This window comes from Scyliorhinus torazame, chromosome 27 (assembly GCF_047496885.1).
Source record: "Scyliorhinus torazame isolate Kashiwa2021f chromosome 27, sScyTor2.1, whole genome shotgun sequence".
NCBI lineage: Eukaryota > Metazoa > Chordata > Chondrichthyes > Carcharhiniformes > Scyliorhinidae > Scyliorhinus > Scyliorhinus torazame.
In genome coordinates, this window is record NC_092733.1 from 1,876,826 (window position 1) to 1,895,389 (window position 18,564).

At 52.8% G+C, this 18,564-nt stretch overlaps 1 protein-coding gene across 3 annotated transcripts in view; it reads right to left on the minus strand.

Moving 5' to 3' along the window:
* The window catches only part of LOC140403122 (uncharacterized), a 164,501-nt gene that overhangs the window by 37,257 nt on the left and 108,680 nt on the right, over positions 1–18,564 (minus strand). For 2 of the 3 annotated variants that reach the window (XM_072490766.1, XM_072490764.1), the window contains one exon: positions 15,235–15,330. The exons of the other annotated variant lie outside the window; for it this stretch is intronic. In XM_072490766.1, the coding sequence (XP_072346867.1) occupies positions 15,235–15,330 (96 nt within the window). The remainder of the gene's footprint in view (positions 1–15,234; positions 15,331–18,564) is intronic. 3 annotated transcript variants of the gene reach the window in all.

Below are 18,564 nucleotides of genomic sequence, written 5' to 3' on the forward strand. Positions count from 1 at the left end.
AGCCAATACTGTTGCCGAACCCCGGCCGTGTGCAGGTTTCCTGGCGGCAATGGTCTATAAACCCTGTTGAGAACGGCGGGACCAGACAGGGCTGCCACCGGCCAATGGCAGACCACCTCCGCCACCTTGAAACATGCTGCGAGAGAGATGGAAAATCCCACCCCGCAGCAATTTCCTCAGCAGCATCCAGTAAGCAGCCGACACACTATTAACCCACTGGAACCTGCTCCCCTATGTCTCGAAGGCACAGGAGGGACTGAAGGCAATACTGCAAATACCGAAAGAGTTTGAAACCTTCTCGGGCTACAGACCTAACCTGGGCAAAAGCGAGACATTCCCAGTGAACCCAAAAGGGGGACGGGCAGAGCTGAAGGGGCTCCAGTTCAAAACAGCCCAGAACAGATTCCATTACCTAGGGATCCAAATAGCCAGAGACTGGACACAGATCCACAAGTGGAACCTGACCAGCCTGGTGAAGGAAGTAAGAAAAGACCGTCAACGGTGGGGCTCACTCCCACTCTGCCTGGCGGGGAGAGTGCAGACGATCAAGGTGAACTTACTGCCAAGGTTCCTCTTCCTGTTTAGATCCATCCCGATCTTCATCCCCAAGACCTTCTTCCAAAACGTAGACAGTCTAATCATGGCGTTTGTCTGGGGTGGCAAGAACCCGAGAATTCCCAAACCGACACTGCAAAGAGGGAAAGTCAGAGGGGGCCAGGCTTTACCGAACCTACAACACTAGCATTGGGCAGCAACGGCAGAGAGAGTGAGGGGGTGGGTACAAGGACCCGACAGATTGGGTACAAATGGAGGAGGCATCCTGGAAAGGAACAACCGAGCCCAGTGGTAGCGGCCACGCTGAGAACGTGGACCCAGTTGAGACAGCACTTCGGGATAACCAAAATGTTCCTTATGGCCCCCATCTGCGGCAATCACAGATTCCCCCCAGCCATGCTAGATACCACCTTCAAAAGATGGAGGCGGGACGGGGACACACTGAAGGTCGAGGACTTCTTTTTAAAAAAAATATATATTTATTAAAGTTTTTTAACAAAACAATTTTCCCCCTTACAAACAATAAACCCCCCCCCCCCCCCCCCCCCGTAACAAAATAACACAAAATCGCCCTGAGCAAGATATATACATGGTAAAGTGATATATTTACATAGCTTTATACACGGGCTCTCGCCCGTTCGTGCCAGTTTCCCCCACCCTCCATGTTATCCCCCACTCATCCGTCCCCTCAAACAGTCTCTCGTTTCCGCCCCCCCCCCCCCCGGGTTGCTGCTGCTGCTGACCGACCTTCCTCTAACGCTCCGCGAGGTAGTCTAGGAACGGTTGCCACCGCCTGTAGAACCCCTGCGCAGACCCCTTTAAGGCAAACTTAATCCTCTCCAGCTTTATGAACCCAGCCATGTCATTTATCCAGGCCTCCATGCTAGGGGGCTTTGCCTCCTTCCACATTAGCAAGATCCTTCGCTGGGCTATCAGGGACGCAAAGGCCAGAATGCCGGCCTCTTTCGCCTCCTGCACTCCCGGTTCGTCCACTACTCCAAATATTGCTAGCCCCCAGCTTGGCTTGACCCGGACTTTCACCACCTGAGATATTGCTCCCGCCACTCCTCTCCAGAACCCCTCCAAGTGCCGGACATGTCCAGAACATGTGGACATGGTTCGCCGGGCTCCCTGAACATCTTCCGCATCTGTCCTCTACCCCAAAGAACCTACTCAGCCTCGCACCCGTCAGGTGCGCTCTGTGAACCACCTTAAATTGTATCAGGCTGAGCCTGGCACATGAGGAGGAGGAATTAACCCTACCCAGGGCGTCAGCCCACAAACCTTCCTCGATCTCCTCCCCCAACTCCTCCTCCCATTTACCCTTCAACTCTTCTGCGAGTGTTTCCCCCTCTTCTTTCATCTCTTGGTGTATTGCCGAAACCTTGCCCTCCCCGACCCATACACCCGAGATCACCCAATCTTGAGCTTCTTGTGCCGGGAGCAGCGGGAATTCCCTCACCTGTCGCCTCACAAAAGCCCTCACCTGCATATATCTGAATGCATTTCCCGGGGGTAGCTCAAACTTCTCCTCCAGTGCCCCTAGGGGCAGCACGGTAGCATTGTGGATAACACAATTGCTTCACAGCTCCAGGGTCCCAGGTTCGATTCCGGCTTGGGTCACTGTCTGTGCGGAGTCTGCACATCCTCCCCGTGTGTGCGTGGGTTTCCTCCGGGTGCTCCGGTTTCCTCCCACAGTCCAAAGATGTGCAGGTTAGGTGGATTGGCCATGATAAATTGCCCTTAGTGTCCAAAATTGCCCTTGGTGTTGGGTGGGGTTACTGGGTTATGGGGATAGGGTGGAGATGTTGACCTTGGGTAGGGTGCTCTTTCCAAGAGCCGGTGCAGACTTGATGGGCTGAATGGCCTCCTTCTGCACTGTAAATTCTCTGAAATGTCCCGTCGATGAACAGGTCTCCCATTCTTCTAATCCCCGCCCGATGCCAGCCCTGGAACCCCCCGTCCATCTTCCCCGGGACAAACCGGTGGTTACCCCTGATCGGGGACCACACCGAGGCTCCCACTGCACCCCTATGCCGTCTCCACCGGCCCCAGATCCTTAACGTTGCCGCCACCACCGGGCTCGTGGTGTACTTTGATGGCGAGAGCGGCAGCTGTGCCATCACCAGCGCCCCCAAGCTCGTTCCTTTGCAGGACGCCATCTCCATCCTCTTCCATGCCGCCCCCTCTCCCTCCATAACCCACTTACGGATCATCGCCACGTTTGCTGCCCAGTAGTAGCTCCCTAGGTTTGGCAGCGCCAGCCCTCCTCGGTCCCTACTGCGTTCCAGGAACCCTCTCCTTACCCTCGGGGTCTTATTCGCCCACACAAACCCCATAATACTCCTGCCTACTCTCTTGAAAAAGCCCTTGGTAATCACGATGGGGAGGCACTGGAACACAAACAAAAACCTCGGAAGGACCACCATTTTGACCGACTGCACTCTACCCGCCAATGAGAGCGGCAACATGTCCCATCTTTTGAAGTCCACCTCCATTTGGTTCACCAACCTCGTCAGATTCAATCTGTGTAGGGCCCCCCAGCTCCTGGCTATCTGGATCACTAGATACCGAAAACTCCCCTCCGCCCTCCACAGCGGTAGGTCCCCTATCCCTCTTTCTTGGTCCCCTGCCTGTAGTACAAAAAGCTTGCTCTTCCCTACATTGAGCTTATAGCCCGAGAACTCCCCAAACTCCCTCAAAGTCTGCATGACCTCCACCATCCCCTCCATTGGGTCCGTCACGTACAGCAGCAGGTCGTCCGCGTATAGCGACACCTGATGCTCTTCTCCCCCGCGGACCACCCCCCTCCATTTATTAGACTCCCTCAGTGATATGGCCAAGGGTTCGATCGCCAATGCAAACAACAGGGGGGACAGAGGGCACCCCTGCCTCGTTCCTCGGTACAGCCGAAAGTACTCCGACCTCCGCCGGTTCGTCACCACACTTGCCACCGGGGCGCTGTAAAGGAGCTTAACCCAGCTAATAAACCCTCCCCCGAACCCAAACCTACGCAACACCTCCCAGAGGTACTCCCACTCTACTCCGTCAAAGGCCTTTTCCGCGTCCATGGCTGCCACTATCTCCGCCTCTCCCTCCTCCGATGGCATCATTATCACGTTTAAGAGCCACCGCACATTCGTATTTAATTGCCTGCCCTTTACAAATCCCGTCTGGTCCTCATGAATCACCCCCGGGACACAGTCCTCAATCCTCGTGGCCAGCACTTTTGCCAATAGCTTAGCGTCCACATTAAGGAGCGAAATCGGCCTGTACGATCCACATTGCAGTGGGTCTTTGTCTCGCTTCAGAATCAAGGAAATTGTCGCCTCCGACATTGTCGGGGGCAGGGTTCCCTCCTCTCTTGCCTCGTTAAAGGTCCTCACTAGTAGCGGTGCCAACAGGTCCGCATACTTTCTGTAGAACTCCACCGGGAATCCGTCCGGCCCCGGGGCCTTCCCCCGCCTGCATGCTCCCCAAACCCTTACTCAGTTCCTCCAACCCGATTGGTGCCCCCAAACCAGCCACCTCTTGCTCCTCCACCCTCGGGAACCGCAGTTGGTCCAGGAATCTTCTCATCCCCTCTTCCCCCCCCTGGGGGCTGGGATCTGTACAGCTCTTCATAGAAGGCCTTGAATACCTTGTTTATTTCCGTTGCACTCTGGGCCATAGCTCCCCCACCACCTTTGACTCCGCCTATTTCCCTCGCTGCCGCCCTCTTACGGAGCTGGTGTGCCAGCATCCGACTGGCCTTTTCCCCGTACTCGTAGGTCGCCCCCTGCGCCTTCCTCCACTGTGCCTCCGCCTTCCCCGTGGTCAACAGGTCAAACTCCGTCTGGAGCCGTCGCCTTTCCCCAAGTAATCTTTCCTCCGGGGCCTCTGCGTATCTCCTGTCCACTCGCAAAATCTCCCGCACTAACCTGTCCCTTTCCATGCCCTCTGTCTTCTCCCTATGAGCCCTGATGGAGATTAGATCTCCCCTGATCACCGCCTTCAACGCCTCCCATACCACCCCCACTCGCACCTCCCCGTTGTCATTGGCCTCCAGGTACCTTTCAATACACCCCCTTACCTTCCCACACACCACCTCATCTGCCAGCAGTCCCACATCCAACCGCCACAGCGGGCGTTGGTCCCTCTCCTCTCCCAGCCCCATTTCCACCCAGTGCGGGGCATGGTCCGAAACGGCTATGGCCGAATACTCCGTCCCCTCCACCCTCGGGATGAGCGCCCTGCCCAGCACAAAGAAGTCTATCCGGGAGTATGCCTTGTGCACGTGGGAGAAGAAAGAAAATTACCTGGCCTGCGGTCTTGCAAACCTCCATGGGTCCACTCCCCCCATCTGGTCCATAAACCCCCTGAGCACCCTTGGCCGCCGCCGGCCTCTTTCCCGTCCTTGATCTGGAGCGGTCTAGTGCTGGATCCAGCACTGTGTTAAAGTCTCCTCCCATTATCAGTCCTCCTACCTCCAGGTCCGGGATGCGCTCCAACGTGCGCTTCATGAATCCAGCATCATCCCAGTTCGGGGCGTATACATTTACCAACACCACCCACGTCCCTTGCAACCTACCACTCACCATCACGTATCTCCCTCCATCGTCTGCTACGATAGTCTTGGCCTCAAATGACACATGTTTTCCCACCAGAATTGCCACCCCTCTATTTTTCACGTCCAGTCCCGAGTGAAATACCTGTCCTACCCATCCCCTTCTTAACCTAACCTGGTCCGCCACCTTCAGGTGTGTCTCTTGGAGCATAGCCACGTCTACCTTCAGTCCCTTCAAGTGCGCGAACACTAGAGCCCTCTTCCCCGGTCCATTCAGGCCCCTCACGTTCCACGTTATCAGCTGGATTGGATTGGAGGGGCTCTCACCCCTCACCCCCCCCCCCTCCCCGCCGACTAGCCATCTCCTTTTCTGGGCCAGTCCCGTGTCCGCGTCTCCCTCACCCTCCAGACCCCCAACCGGGGGACCTCCGTCCCGACCACCTCTTGTGTGTCCCATTCCCTTTCGGCCAGTGCAGCAGTAACCTGATTCCACCCCCTCCCCCCCTTCCCCCCCTCCCCGCTAGATCCCTGTCTAGCTTTTTTGCTCCCCCCATGTCACTCCCGTAAGTCAGCTGACGCCTGCTGACCCCGGCTTCCCCCGCCATCCCTTTGACCCCCCCCCCGTGTGGGAATCTCCCCATCAGTAGACACTCCTACGGATGTCTTTACAGGCTGTGGGAGAATTCCAGGACTGAGTTTGTGCCACAAATTCCAGCTATGAATATAGGTTTATATTATAGACCAGGGTTTTTCAAAGCGCGGCTTGTGACCTACAGATGGGCTGCGGCCACCTTTTATATTTTTATTATTTTAATTTTTTAATTTTTTTTTCCAATTAAGGGCAATTTAGCGTGGCAAATCCATCTACCCTGCACATTTCTGAGTTTTGGGGGTAAGACCCATGTGGACACGGGGGAAATGTGCAAACTCCACGTGGACAGTGACCTGGGGCCGGGTTTGAACCCGGGTCCTCGGTGCCGTGAGGCAGCAGTGCTAGCCACTGCACCACCGTGCCACCTTTTAAATGAGAAGAAATGAGGCTGTGTTCAGTCTTCTGAACAAGAGCAGCAGCAGTGAGCAAGTGGCGTGCCCTGCATGTGCACGTGACATCAAGCACCCTGTATGTACATGCTTTTGGTGCCAAATCACGGAGGAGCACTCCCTTCTATTTTCAAGCTGCTGGCAAGCAAGACACGAGGACTGTGAAGGTAGATCGTTTTGTTACAAGGAAGAAACGATCAGAGACAAAAATAGGCAGTGTATCTACTGGACAGGATCTCCCAACTGAATCTGCTGGAGAGAGCTGCTCAAGAGAGTCTGGGACAGAACAGTGCCAGTGTTAGCTCTGTACAGAGATCCAGGGACTCTGGTTAACATCCTACAAAGAAGGCATTTAACTCAGGAACAAAGCAGAATAAAGATGATTTCTTGATTTATGGTTTTGTCAATTGTACCAATGCAAATAAGGATGCTGAGTCCTTGTGTGCTCGATGCAGGGAAGTACTGGCAAATGAGAGAAGTTTCAGATTTTGAAAGAGAAGCAGTGGGTGAAAAATTCCTTTTGAGGATGAGATCCCAGAGTCAGTTATTAACTTGCAGTTGACTCCAAGTGAAAAGACAACACTGATGTAGCTGACCTGTAATACCACATTAAAAACGCTCTAAAAGCCCATTAGGCTGGCAGCATTCTGCAGTAGCATCTCCCAGGAGTATCCACCACTGAGTAAAACAAGCATTTTGTTGCTATAGCCCTTCACAACCACCATGTGCGAGGTTGGATTTTTTGTTATCATAAAGATGAAATGCCACAAAGGAACTGGCTAAACTCTGCACCTGATATGGGGGTCTCTGATATGGGGGTCTCTGAAATGCGGTCTCTGATATGGGGGTCTCTGAAATGCGGTCTCTGATATGGGGGTCTCTGAGATGGGGGGTCTCTGAGATGGGGGTCTCTGATATGGGGGTCTCTGAGATGGATGTCTCTGATATGGGGGTCTCTGAGATGGGGGTCTCTGAAATGCGGTCTCTGATATGGGGGTCTCTGAGATGGGGGGTCTCTGAGATGGGGGTCTCTGATATGGGGGTCTCTGAGATGGGTGTCTCTGATATGGGGGTCTCTGAGATGGGGGTCTCTGAAATGCAGTCTCTGATATGGGGGTCTCTGATGGAGGTCCCTGAGATGGGGGTCTCTGATATGGGGGTCTCTGGTGTGGAGCCTGATATGGGGTCTCTGATATGGGGGTCTCTGATGGGGTTCAGATGAGGGTCTCTGATATGGGGGTCTCTGATATGGGGGTCTCTGAGATGGGGGTCTCTGAAATGCGGTCTCTGATATGGGGGTCTCTGATGGAGGTCCCTGAGATGGGGGTCTCTGATATGGGGGTCTCTGGTGTGGAGCCTGATATGGGGTCTCTGATATGGGGGTCTCTGATGGGGTTCAGATGAGGGTCTCTGATATGGGGGTCTCTGATGTGGGTCTTTGATGTGGTTCAGATGGGTCTCTGATATGGGGGTCTCTGATATGTGGGACTCTGATGGGGGTCTCTGATATGCGGGACTCTGATGGGGGTCTCTGAGATGGGGGTCTCTGATATGTGGGTCTCTGGTGTGGTCTGATATGGGGTCTCTGATATGGGGGTCTTTGATATGGGGGTCTCTGATATGGGGGTCTCTGTTATGGGGTCTTTGAATGGGGGTCTCTGACATGGGGGTCTCTGATGGGGGTCACTGATATGCAGGTCTCTGACATGGGGGTCTCTGATATGGGGGTCTCTGATGGGGGTCACTGATATGCAGGTCTCTGATATGGGGGTCACTGATATGGGGGTCACTGATATGGGGGTCTCTGGTCTAGGGGGTCTCTGGTATGGGGGTCTCTGATATGGGGGCCTCTGATATGGGGGCCTCTGATATGGAGGTCTCTGATATGGGCGGTCTCTGATATGGGGGGTCTCTGATATGGGGGTCTCTGATATGGGGGTCTCTGATATGGGGGTCTCTGATATGGGGGTCTCTGATGGGGTTCAGATGAGGGTCTCTGATATGGGGGTCTCTGATATGGGGTCTCTGATATGGGGGTCTCTGATGTGGGGGTCTCTGATGTGGGGGTCTCTGATGTGGGGGTCTCTGATGTGGAGGTCTCTGATGTGGGGGTCTCTGATATGGGGGTCACTGATATGGGGGTCTCTGGTATGGGGGTCTCTGATATGGGGTCTCTGATGTGGGGGTCTCTGAGGTGGGGGTCTCTGAGGTGGGGGTCTCTGAGATGGGGGTCTCTGATATGGGGGTCTCTGATATGGGGGTCTCTGATATGGGGGCCTCTGATATGGGGTCTCTGAGATGGGGGTCTCTGAGATGGGGGGGTCTCTGAGATGGGGGGTCTCTGAGATGGGGGGTCTCTGAGATGGGGGGTCTCTGAGATGGGGGTCTCTGAGATGGGGGTCTCTGATATGGGGGTCTCTGATGGGGGTCTCTGATGGGGGTCTCTGATTTGGGGGTCTCTGATATGGGGGGTCTCTGAGATGGGGGGTCTCTGAGATGGGGGGTCTCTGAGATGGGGGGTCTCTGAGATGGGGGTCTCTGAGATGGGGGTCTCTGAGATGGGGGTCTCTGATGGGGGTCTCTGATTTGGGGGTCTCTGATATGGGGGTCTTTGATATGGGGGTCTTTGATATGGGGATCTCTGATGGGGGTCTGACATGGGGACTGTGGTAAGCAGGATTTGATTTGTGGGAAGAAGGGGGCCTCCGATGCACTTTGGAGATACCAACGTTAAATATTTACCCCCTTGACCCACTGCGGGGCCCACCACATCAGGGCCACGCTTGAAAATACTTACACCAATCCATGCCCGCATGAATCCTGGCTGAAAGGCCTGGAGCATCATGGGGGTGTGGAGAATTGGGCTTCCAGCCTATTAGTCAGATGTAAATGGGTTCAAATGACTGATGTGCATCCTCCTGTTGGTGCGGGGCGTATAGCTCCCTCCTGTCACCGGCGGGGGTCCGGAGCATCAGAACGGATTCTTTGCACGAAGCTCCATTCTCTGTCGCATCGGGAACCCTGTTACCGACACGGGGAATCCGCCCCTCCCTTCCCAAAGGCTTCCTGACCTGCTGAGTATTTTCAGCATTTTCAATTTTAATTTCATATTTCCAGCACCTGCTGTATTTTGCCTTTGTCTCATTTACAATTTTGATCCAAATATGAAGAAAAGAGCTGAATTCCAGAGGTGAGGTGAGAGGAACTGTCAATGACATCAAGACAACGTTTGGTCCGATAGTAGCATCAAGGAGTCCCTGTGAAACTGAATTGGTGGAAATCCCTCCACTGGATGAAGTTATACCGAGCACAAAGGAAGATGGCGATTGTTGTTTGAGGCCAATCATCTCAACCCATGATGCTGCAGTTGTACCCAGACTCAACCAATCGCTTCATCTCCTCTCCTTCCTTTCCTCCATCATAAAGTCAGAAGTGGGGGTGTTAGCTGATGAATGGACAGTACTCAGATTCATTTGCAACTCCTCAGATAATGCAGCAGTCCGCAAGTCATAGAATCCCTACAGTGCAGGAGGCCATTCAGCCCATCGATTCTGCACCGACCCTCTGAAAGAGCAGCCCTCCAAGATCCACTGCCCCATCCTATTCCCGTAATCCCACCTAACCATTGGACACTAAGGAGCAGTTTACCATGGCCAATCCACCTAACCTGCACATCTTTGGACTGTGGGAAGAAACCGGAGCACCCGGAGGAAACCAATGCAGACACGGGGTGAATGTGCAAACTCCACACAGACAGTGGCCCAAGATTGGAATCAAACCCAGGTCTCTGGTGCCGTGAGGCAGCAGTGTTAACCAGATGCCCGTGCCACCCGCCACTGTGCCCCCGTGCCACCCTCCATGGTGCCCCCGTGCCACCCTCCATGATGCCCCCGTGCTGCCCTCCACTGTGTCCCCGTGTCACCCTCCACTGTGCCCCCGTGTCACCCTCCACTGTGCCCCCGTCCCACCCTCCACGGTGCCCCCGTGCCACCCTCCACTGTGCCCCCATGCCACCCTCCACTGTGCCCCCGTGCCACCCTCCACGGTGCCCCCGTGCCACCCTCCACGGTGCCCCCGTGCCGCCCTCCACTGTGCCCCCGTGCCACCCTCCATGGTGCCCCTGTGCCGCCCTCCACTGTGTCCCTGTGTCACCCTCCACTGTGCCCCCGTGTCACCCTCCACTGTGCCCCCGTGCCACCCTCCACTGTGCCCCCGTGCCACCCTCCACTGTGCCCCTGTGCCACCCTCCACTGTGCCCCGTGCCACCCTCCACGGTGCCCCCGTGCTGCCCTCCACTGTGCCCCCGTGCTGCCCGCCAATGACCCCGTGCCACCCTCCACGGTGCCCCTGTGCCACCCTCCACGGTGCCCCGTGCCACCCTCCACGGTGCCCCCATGCCACCCTCCACTGTGCCACCCTCCACGGTGCCCCATGCCGCCCTCCACAGTGCCCCATGCCACCCTCCACGGTGCCCCCGTGCCACGGTGCCCCCGTGCTGCCCTCCAGTGACCCCGTGCCACCCTCCACTGTGCCCCTGTGCCACCCTCCACTGTGCCACTCTCCACTGTGCCCCGTGCCACCCTCCACTGTGCCCCCATGCCACCCTCCACAGTGCCCCTGTGCTGCCCTCCACAGTGCCCCCGTGCTGCCCTCCACTGTGCTCCTGTGCTGCCCTCCATGGTGCCCCTGTGCTGCCCTCCACGGTGCCCCCGTGCCACCGTCCACGGTGCCCCCGTGCCCCCCTCCATGGTGCCCCCGTGCCACCCTCCACTGTGCTCCTGTGGTGCCCTCCACGGTGCCCCTGTGCTGCCCGCCACGGTGCCCCCGTGCCACCCTCCATTGTGCCCCTGTACCACCCTCCACTGTGCCCCTGTGCCACCCTCCACGGTGCCCCTGTGCCACCCTCCACTGTGCCCCTGTGCCACCCTCCACGGTGCCCCCATGCCACCCTCTACGGTGCCCCCTCCACTGTGTCCCCGTGCCACCCTCCACTGTGCCCCCGTGTCACCCTCCATGGTGCCCACGTGCCACCCTCCACGGTGCCCCCATGCCACCACCACAGTGCCCCCTGTGCCACCCTCCACTGTGCCCCCATGCCACCCTTTCTTGAGAATTATGAAATATCTCCTTCAATGTCTGCCACTACTTCTCTCCCCTCTTAACATTGTAACCGATTTTATGATTCTACTTCAGCCAATAGTATCTTCATACTCTTGTAATTGCTTTATTTAAGTTTAAGACATTAATTTCAGTCCCAAATTTCTCAACCTCAATTGCACATGAAATTTTATCATCTTATGATTGCTGATACCAAGCCAATCCCTTACAATATGGTCATTAATTAATTAATCCACCCCCGAGAAATCCCTTTAGATATATGCAGGTGAGGGCTTTTGTGAGGCGACAGGTGAGGGAATTCCCGTTGCTCCCGACACAAGAAGTTCAAGATTGGGTGATCTCGGGTGTATGGGTCGGGGAGGGCAGGGTGTCAGAAATACACCAGGAGTTGAAAGAGGGGGAAGCGCTAGTAGAAGAGTTGAAGGGTAAATGGGAGGAGGAGCTGGGGGAGGAGATCGAGGAAGGTCTGTGGGCTGATGCCCTAGGTAGGGTTAATTCCTCCTCCTCGTGTGCCAGGCTCTGCCTGATACAATTTAAGGTGGTCCACAGAGCGCACTTGACGGGGGCGAGGTTGAGTAGGTTCTTTGGGGTAGAGGACAGATGTGGAAGGTGCTCAGGGAGCCCGGCGAACCATGTCCATATGTTTTGGTCATGCCCGGCACAGGAGGGGTTCTGGAGAGGAGTGGCGGGAGCAATATCTCAGGTGGTGAAAGTCCGGGTCAAGCCAAGCTGGGGGCTAGCAATATTCGGAGTAGTGGACGAACCGGGAGTGCAGGAGGCGAAAGAGGCCGGCATTCTGGCCTTTGCGTCCCTAGTAGCCCGGCGAAGCATCTTGCTAATGTGGAAGGAGGTGAAGCCCCCCCAGCCTGGATAAATGATATGGCTGGGTTCATAAAGTTGGAGAGGATTAAGTTTGCCTTGAGAGGGTCTGCGCAGGGGTTCTACAGGCCGTGGCAACCGTTCCTAGACTATCTAGCGGAACGTTAGAGGAAGGTCGGTCAGCAGCAGCAGCAACTTTGGGGGGGGGGGGGGGGGGGGGGGGGGACGTCCTGGGAGGGGGCGGGGGGGAAGGGGGGACTGCCTGGGAGGGTGGATGAGCAAGAGATAACATGAAAGGTTGGGGAAACTGGCACATACGGGTGAGGGCCAGTGTACAAAGCTGTGCAAATATATCATTTTGCCATGTATGTATCTTGCTCTGCTCGATTTCTCGTTTTTTGTGTTACGAGGCGGGGGGGGGGGTTATTGTTTGTAAGGGAGAAAAATTGTGTTAAAAATTAATTAATTAATCCTGGCTCTTTACATACTTCAAAGTTGAAAATAGCCTGTTCCCTGATTGATTCTAGAATGTATTCTGCTCAGAAACTGTACCAAATTCACTCTCTGATCTCATCATCCAGGCTACCAGTGCAGATTTGACTGTTGAGGGTCTACATTAAGAATAAAATCTCCCGCAATGATTGCAGCCCTCATTACTTGATTTATAATTTGCCCTACAGTGTAGCTACTGTCAGTGGCCTATAAACCACTCCGACCAGTGACTGATTTATTTTGATATTTCTCATCTCCACACAAATGATTCACAATTTTGATTCTCTGAACCAAGATCATTTCTCACCACTGCACTGATCTTGACTAACAGGGCTACGCCATGTCCTGTTCCTTTCTTCATCTCCTTCCAAAATGTTAAATAGTCAGGTTTCAGCGTTGCAAGCATGTTGCTGTAATGGTTATTATATCATACTCTTTTTTTCTATTAATGCATTTTATTTTGCTGGTAGCCCTGTGTCAGTATATTTATATATGCAGCACGGTAGCACAGTGGGTAGCAAAGAACAAAGAAAAGTACAGCACAGGAACAGGCCCTCCAAGCCTGCGCCGACCATGCTGCCCGTCTAAACTAAAATCTGTTGCTTCACAGTGCCAGGGTCCCAGGTTCGATTCCCGGCTGGGTCACTGTCTGTGCGGAGTCTGCACGTCCTCCCTATGTCTGCGTGGGTTTCCTCCGGGTGCTCCGGTTTCCTCCCACAAGTCCCGAAAGACGTGCTTGTTAGGTGAATTGGACATTCTGAATTCTCCGTCTGTGTATCTGAACAGGCGCCGGAATGTGGCGACTAGGGGCTTTTCACAGTAACTTCATTGCAGTGTTAATGTAAGCCTACTTGTGACAATAAAGATTATTATTATTATGTTGTTCATTGCTCATTCCCACTGGCACATATAACTAGAAATGTAAAAAGCTGCTGTGAAGAATTGAAGTATTCTGCAGACTGTTCTGTCTATTGATTTCAAAACCCTATCCTACTTGCTGGAATTTCAAGCTGGCAATGAACACCCTCTAGACCACGGTGACAAAGTTTGTTCTGGGTGGCAAAAGGCTCCTTTGAAATTATGTTGCAAATAATACATTTTTAAAATTGATGGGCGGAATGGTCCCGAAAAATGATGAAGAATCATTTTGGGCGTGACACAGGCGGCGCGGAACTTCCCACGATCTTCCCACAATAAATTAACCCCCGTGTGAAACACACCGAGCTGGAGCCCCCAGGCTGATCTGGGTCAGCGGCACACTGCTAACAAGTCAGCAGAAGTTGGACAGCATGGCAGCTTGAAGTAAGTGGCAAGTAACACTTGTGCCACTCAAATGCCAGGTAATAGTCATTTTCACAACAGTGTACGGGAGCCTCGTGGTTATGTCAATGGGCTGGAAATCCACACTCCAGATCTGATGAAGCAGAGATGCATCAAGGGAGCTGGGGGATTTAAATTCTGTTCATTAAGTCAAATGAAATAAAAGCTGGTTTAAGTAATGGTGACGATTAAACTACTGGATTGTTGTAAAAACCCATCTGCTTTACCAAATGGGCAGGAAATCTGCTATCCCTATTGAGTTGGTCTCCAGTGGCCCAGGTGCTTGGGACATCCTGAGGTTGTGAAAGGCATTATGCAAATTCAAGACCCTTATCTTTTTAATTCTTTGACCATATCTTTGCTCTCGCTCTTCCCAAAACTCTTTAATTTCCTGCGTTGTCGTTCATGTCTTTTCTTGTGAAGCTTGTATCTAGTTAAAGTGCGTTTTTCTACTCCTCCTTATGTTCTCTGTCCAAAGGCAAGTCTCACCCACAGCACCACAACCTCCACCAAGGGTAGTAAAAGGAAGCAGGTCCTCCATCCACCCAGCCGGAACGGGGAATCGAACCCACGATGTTTGTACCAATCTGATCTGCATCGGCCGTCTAGCACATACCACCCCCCACCTCAATCAAGGAATCCGAGTTGCTGTGACAATATACACTGTTACATGCATGTTGTAGCAATGGATAGTGATGGTAGACGCTCCACATAGGTGACCAGGAATCGCTCCCACTCTTACCGCCTGCCGTGAGCATATTCTGAATGGATTTGCAAGCTGATACACGATTGGCCAAAAAGTCCTGGTGTGGGATCTGAACCCGGAGCTTCTGGTTCAGAGGAAGTGACACTACACATTGTGCCACAAGACCTCCTAAGGTGCACTGTATAAATGCAAATTCTTATTAGATTGAATTGATTAACACCGACAAGCCCTCACAAGCACTTCTATGCACACAGCCAGTATTCATTATGCAACATATTGGTTTTACTGGTATGGTTGTACGGTCTGTGGTCTAATACCATAACCAATAGAATCAAATACATGAATCGACAGTCTGCTACCGTCAATAATGCCTTCAATGCAATTTGTTCACCCAATAAGCTTCAAACTGAGGGCATGGACAGAGCTGGGCTGGTTGGGGAAAGAAGGTGCGACATTAGAAAGTTATACTAAATAAATTGATCCTACCCGAAATAGCAAAACTAATAAGGAGGGATTCATGTGCGCTTTGTACAGCATATTTCCATTCTCCACAACCATCAAACAACTCTCAAAGTTGGAACTTCTTTCTCTTCTGGTATGGTGAGTGATTACTTTTGACTGTAATTATTTCTCACACCTTCAAACGTCTTTTCAAATGACTCATAATGTGGCATTCTGTTCATATCCTGGCTTCTTCCATGATTTTCGTTCCAGTCATTTCGAAAGGTAGGATCTGAAATAGAATATTTGATAACTGTACCATCAGGATTTGTCACATGTATCAAGGTAAGAGATCAATTTTCTCTCACAAATTGCACACCATCACACTACCCTAAGGTTATTGTATTCCTCAGTGCACTGGGGCAATCAGAATGGAAGATCGCGATACAGTCTGGATTGATGTTTGTGCTGACAGTGAGCTGGACTGTCTTGGCATCTGTGGCACAAATAGCTGTCTGGGACGCAACTCTTTAACTTTCATTTAAGTTACCTCAAGGAATGGCGTAAATACGGTTTGTGGAAATGGATAATTCCATCGATCTGACCAGTACAGATAGATGTCAGTGTAAATGTCTGAAGTCAAAGAGGAAGATGAATGCCCTGCCTGCAACAGTAGCGGACTTGCCAACATTAAGGATATGTCATTGGATAGACATATGGACGATAAGGGAATAGTGTAGATGGGCTTTAGATTGGTTTCACAGGTCGGCGCAACATCGAGGGCCGAAGGGCCTGTACTGCGCTGTAATGTTCTATGTTCTATGTCTATGGAAACAGGAAAGAAAACCAAAGAATGCCAATGAGCGAGAGGTAGAAAATAAGGAGAAACAAAATGCAGAAGAAGGTTTCATCTGATGTTGTAGACATCATTTGTAGGATCAGGAGATAGCCTAGTATGATAACGGGTCGCACTATAGTCCACTACTGGGCTTTGCATCAGAGTAACCAGAAGGGGGAGCAATCAAGCGAGGCTGCTTTGTCCTGGATGGTGTTGAGCTTCTTGAGTGTTGTTGGAGCTGCACTCATCCAGGCAAGTGGGGAGTTTTTATCACAATCTTGACTTGTATCTTGTACATGGTGGACAGACTTTGGGGAGTGAGTTACTCTTGGATGGTTCCAGCACAGAAGGAGGACATTCAACCCATCGTGTCCATGCCAGTCAACAAAGATCTGACTACACTAACCCATTTGCCAGTGCTTGGCCCATAGTCCCGGATCTAATCTCACTGAATTATGGTCACTATCTCCCAAATTCTCGTTTTCCAACTCTCAGGGCTCATTTCTGAATATTAGGTCTAGAATTGCCCCCTCACTTGTTGGGATAAAAAAGTCCTCCTGAATTCAATTGAAGAATTTTACTTCCTGTGGGCCGCACGGTGGTGCAGTGGTTAGCACTGTTGCCTCATGGCTCCGAGGACCCGGGATCGATCCCGGTCCTGGGTCACTGCCCATGTGGAGTTTGCACATTCTACCCGTGTCTGCCTGGGTCTCATCCCCACAATCCAAAGATGTGCAGGGTAGGTGGATTGGTCACGCTAAATTGACCCTTTTGTTTTTAAATTTAGCGCGGCCAAATTAGCTACCCTGCACATCTTTGGGTTGTGGGGCCGAAACCCACGCAGACACGGGGAGAATGTGCAAACTCCACACGGAGAGTGACCCGGGGCCGGAATCGAACCTGGGACCTCCGCGGCGTGAGACAGCAGTGCTAACCACTGCGCCACCGTGCTGCCCCTAAAAATTGACCCTCAATTGAAAACACTAAATTTAAAAAAATGTTAATTTTACTTCCTCTCTCCCTTGTACTCCAAAACGAGTCCAGTTAATATTTAGAGAATTAAAATCCCCTACTTCCTTATTATTCCTTCACATTTCTGAAATGTAATTACATATTTGATTCTCTATCTGTCCCTCTCTGTTTGGCGGCCTATAGTGCACACCCAACAGCATGTTTGTCCCTTTTGTGTCAAGAAGATGGCTGCTAAAAACCTGGACCACACTTCCTTGGTGTGGACATCCACAGGGTGTTGAGGGGAGGAAGGACACCCTCTTTTCCAGCCAGCTGGCAGCCTCACCAAGAGGACCGGCATTCAATGCAGGAAGAAGATGAACGACCTCCTTCCAGCAGCTCAGGAGCGGAATCACCTCTGTGACCCTGGCATCATTCCCGTCCTTGACCCCTGACATCTGCACCCAAACCCTAATACGCCAGTAACACTCCACCTACCAGCATGTCTCTCAGAACCCACCCTCCAGGAACCCCCAACACAGGCCTTGCTCTCTTTGGCCAGGCACCTTGCTCACCTATGCCAGCTAGAACCCCTCCCATCCACACAACTGGCGTGCCGGCACCTCACTCATTTCTCTGTCCCCAAGGATAAAGCGGGCCATAATGGAACAGAGCATTAAAGACGAGTGGCGGCATACCCGACATACAGGTCCACAACTCCTTTGAAGAAAGGGCTCTCAGGGGAGGTCGAGAAGCGAGCTGTGACTGACATACTGTTTAACTTGCGCCGAAGTGAGAGTCCAATGCAACTTTATCCAGATGTCCTATCTCAAGAATCTCCCAACAGCTGACCCCATGTCCTTTGTCTTCCAAGATTCCCATCGGAACAGAAGACACTAACTTCACAGCATTCCTTTCACCAGCACCATCCACCAGCACAGAGACTAACACCTCGGTGGGTCACCCTCTGATGTGGACATCAGGTGGGGGCAGGGAGTGGACGGTTGGAAGGCTGCCTGATCCCAGGGAACTGCTGCCCCCAAGAAAGATGTTGCGCCTCTGGAAAAGATTATGCCATCATTGGTGCGGATTCAGAGCCAGAATTTCCAGGTAGGGTGTCAGCTACATACCAGCGTCTGCAATTTCAACTGGAGGAGTCCAATCGCCTTCAGGTACAGGAGGTGTTGCCGACAATGCGCAACACCCAGGACAACAATGAAAGGGTGGCGTCCGCAGTGGAAAGCCTGGAGCAAGGGGTAAGAGCCTTGAGTCAGGACGTCCAAGGCTTGGGGCACACTGTGCTGTCCGTGGCTGAGGTGCACGATAGGAGGGAGCTGCCACAGGTGGACATGTCCCAGATGCAGATGGACATTGATGCGGCGCTCCAGAGCTTGGGAGAAAGGGTCGTGACTGAGGGCATCGAGAACATTGGCCTGGGAGATTAACTGACCAAACGGAAATGACCGAGGCAATAAGGGACACGGCTCACTCGCTGAGGGACACATAATATAATCTTTATGTGTGTCACAAGGAGGCTTACATTAACACTGTAATGAAGTTACTGGGAAAAGCCCCTCGTCGCCACACTCCAGCGCCTGTTCGGGTATGGAAGGAGAATTCAGAATGTCCAATTCACCTAACAAGCATGTCTTTCGGGACTTGTGGGAGGAAACCGGAGCACCGGGAGGAAACCCACGCAGACACGAGGAGAATGTGCAGACTCCGCACAGACAGTGA